Source organism: Frankliniella occidentalis, unplaced genomic scaffold (assembly GCF_000697945.3).
Source record: "Frankliniella occidentalis isolate FOCC.00 unplaced genomic scaffold, Focc_3.1 Scaffold4658, whole genome shotgun sequence".
In the NCBI taxonomy this organism is placed as follows: Eukaryota; Metazoa; Arthropoda; class Insecta; order Thysanoptera; family Thripidae; genus Frankliniella; species Frankliniella occidentalis.
This window is the reverse complement of record NW_026271704.1, coordinates 1-1,889: the sequence shown is the minus strand read 5'-3', so window position 1 is coordinate 1,889 and position 1,889 is coordinate 1. Positions and strand designations below refer to the sequence as shown.

General features: G+C 56.3%; 1 protein-coding gene and 1 non-coding gene across 2 annotated transcripts; one reads left to right on the top strand and one right to left on the bottom strand.

Moving 5' to 3' along the window:
• The first annotated feature begins 298 nt into the window (after nt 1-298).
• LOC127752155 (uncharacterized) lies at nt 299-1,634 on the top strand. Its single transcript, XM_052276834.1, has 3 exons — nt 299-464; nt 1,074-1,385; nt 1,470-1,634. The coding sequence occupies exons 2-3, from the start codon at nt 1,182-1,184 to the stop codon at nt 1,611-1,613; spliced, it is 348 nt and encodes a 115-aa protein (XP_052132794.1). The 5' UTR covers nt 299-464; nt 1,074-1,181; the 3' UTR covers nt 1,614-1,634.
• A 4-nt stretch (nt 1,635-1,638) lies between these two features.
• Trnal-uaa (transfer RNA leucine (anticodon UAA)) lies at nt 1,639-1,722 on the bottom strand. Its single transcript has one exon. It is a non-coding gene; the product is annotated as a tRNA-Leu (tRNA).
• Nucleotides 1,723-1,889: the final 167 nt, after the last annotated feature.

Genomic DNA, 1,889 nt, shown 5'->3' with positions numbered 1-1,889 from the left:
ACCGTATTCGCATGGGCTGCGGTATCTACAAGCTCGTGGGAGAGCACAAAAGATGACCTCATAAAGGTAATGCTTATGATAGCGCCTTACCACGCGCAGCGTAGGCCAGCCCGCCAAGCAGCTGTGTGAAGACGGCGGTCTGCCCGCAGAGCGCCCGACCTCGCCTATCGCCACGGGGAAAGTTCATTGTGGGGGCCCTCTTCAAGCGTAACGCCAGCAGGCGCAAGCCCCCATCCCCGGGGTGACGATACAGGTGAACGCGGTTCAATGTTGAATATGCTGAGTAGGGCCGGTCTCCCCGCCGAGGTGCTGACACGGTCGTGCCGTGCCCGTGCCGACATCGGCAGACGACACCGGAGTGCGGCGAGGAGCGGCAGCCCGACGCAGCGCTCACGGTGCGGTCGTGAAACGTGAACACCGGCTCCGCCATCCGCGCCCTGCTCCAGGAAGGACGCCGTCATACAGTGAGTGATAGTCGCTGGGCAGTTTTCTGTCCAGCCGGCATTCCCTCACGGCCAAGCGGAAACGGCGCCGTTGATACCACCCCATATGCAGTCTTCACAATCTCCTCAGCAGAAAACGGTGCTGGAGTGTGTTCCCACTTCTACACACCTTACAAACTCACTTGGTGCATATACGTCTGGAAACTGTAGGGGGGGGGGGGCGATTTGGTGACACTGTGACTTCTTTTTGTTGTTGATTGGGGCTTGACAAAGCACAGAAATTTGTCACGATGACATCCATTGGCGTCACTGGTCAACAGTTCGTGATATTTACGTCGCGAGGACGTGAAGTGATGTTTTCATGGCGTCGTATTACTATCAGTCAGAAAACTAAATTTTGACCATTTTGAACCGGGATGTCAAATTGACGTCATCGTGACAAATGTATGTCCTTTGGGTTATTAGACTATCGGTAACTCCCTCGCTCACAGACTGGCATCGTGGATAATTGCCAATGCCGTGGGAACGGATGAGGACAGGGGACGAGAAAGAATTGTACAGCACGCCATTGGGGAGAGGGGATGTGGACGACGGTCCCTACTGTACACTTTACATCTGCTTTGTTTTCAGACGCGAGCGCGCACTCAAAGACTCCCAGCCGCAGTCTTCCCTTCGCACTCTGGGCGCGCAAGGGTTGCCTATCCGCCGGTGTGCAGGCGCCGCAGCCCTGCCGCCGTCATGGCCGTGGTGCCATCCAGACCGCTGCCTCCGGGGATTCCCGCTGACTATAACGAGGCTCGGAGGCTGTTCGAAACAGTGACTGCGGGGTTGAAATGCAGAGACGTGATACATACCACCACCAGTACTTGCACCGGCGCCGGAGTAGATATGCTTGGCGCCTGCCTGCTTGGTTCCGTCAAGTACTTCCTCCCGTACTACTTGGTGAGCAGGGCGACTCGCAACTTTATCATCCTGTGCATGAGGCGACAAAACCGAAATGAAAACTGTCACTGTTTCTGACATCAGATCCACATCATTTGGAACGCCAGGAAGGCCATTTCGGGTGACAAGGAGTTTTATACGGACCTGGTGCACTGCTACGCGCGCTCCGTCATGTTCGGGGGTGCGATGGGGACCACTTTCAGCATCGTCAGCTGCACGCTGTCGTGAGTAATGCACGTCCCCAAAAATCCTATGCCAGGTGTGGGGTTCGAACCCACGATCCCGCGAGGGAACCAGAACTTAAGTCTGGCGCCTTAGACCACTCGGCCAACCTGGCTATCCGTCTTGCCGCGCCAATGAAGTCCGACACATTACACGAAGTGCGGGGGAAAAGAAAGGGGAGTCTGCTGCAGCGCATGCTCAGAGCTAATGCGAACCTGGCTTTGGCAGCGTTCTCTCATTCAGCACGGTGCCCGAAGCTGTGTACAAAGCTGTGTACCCCCC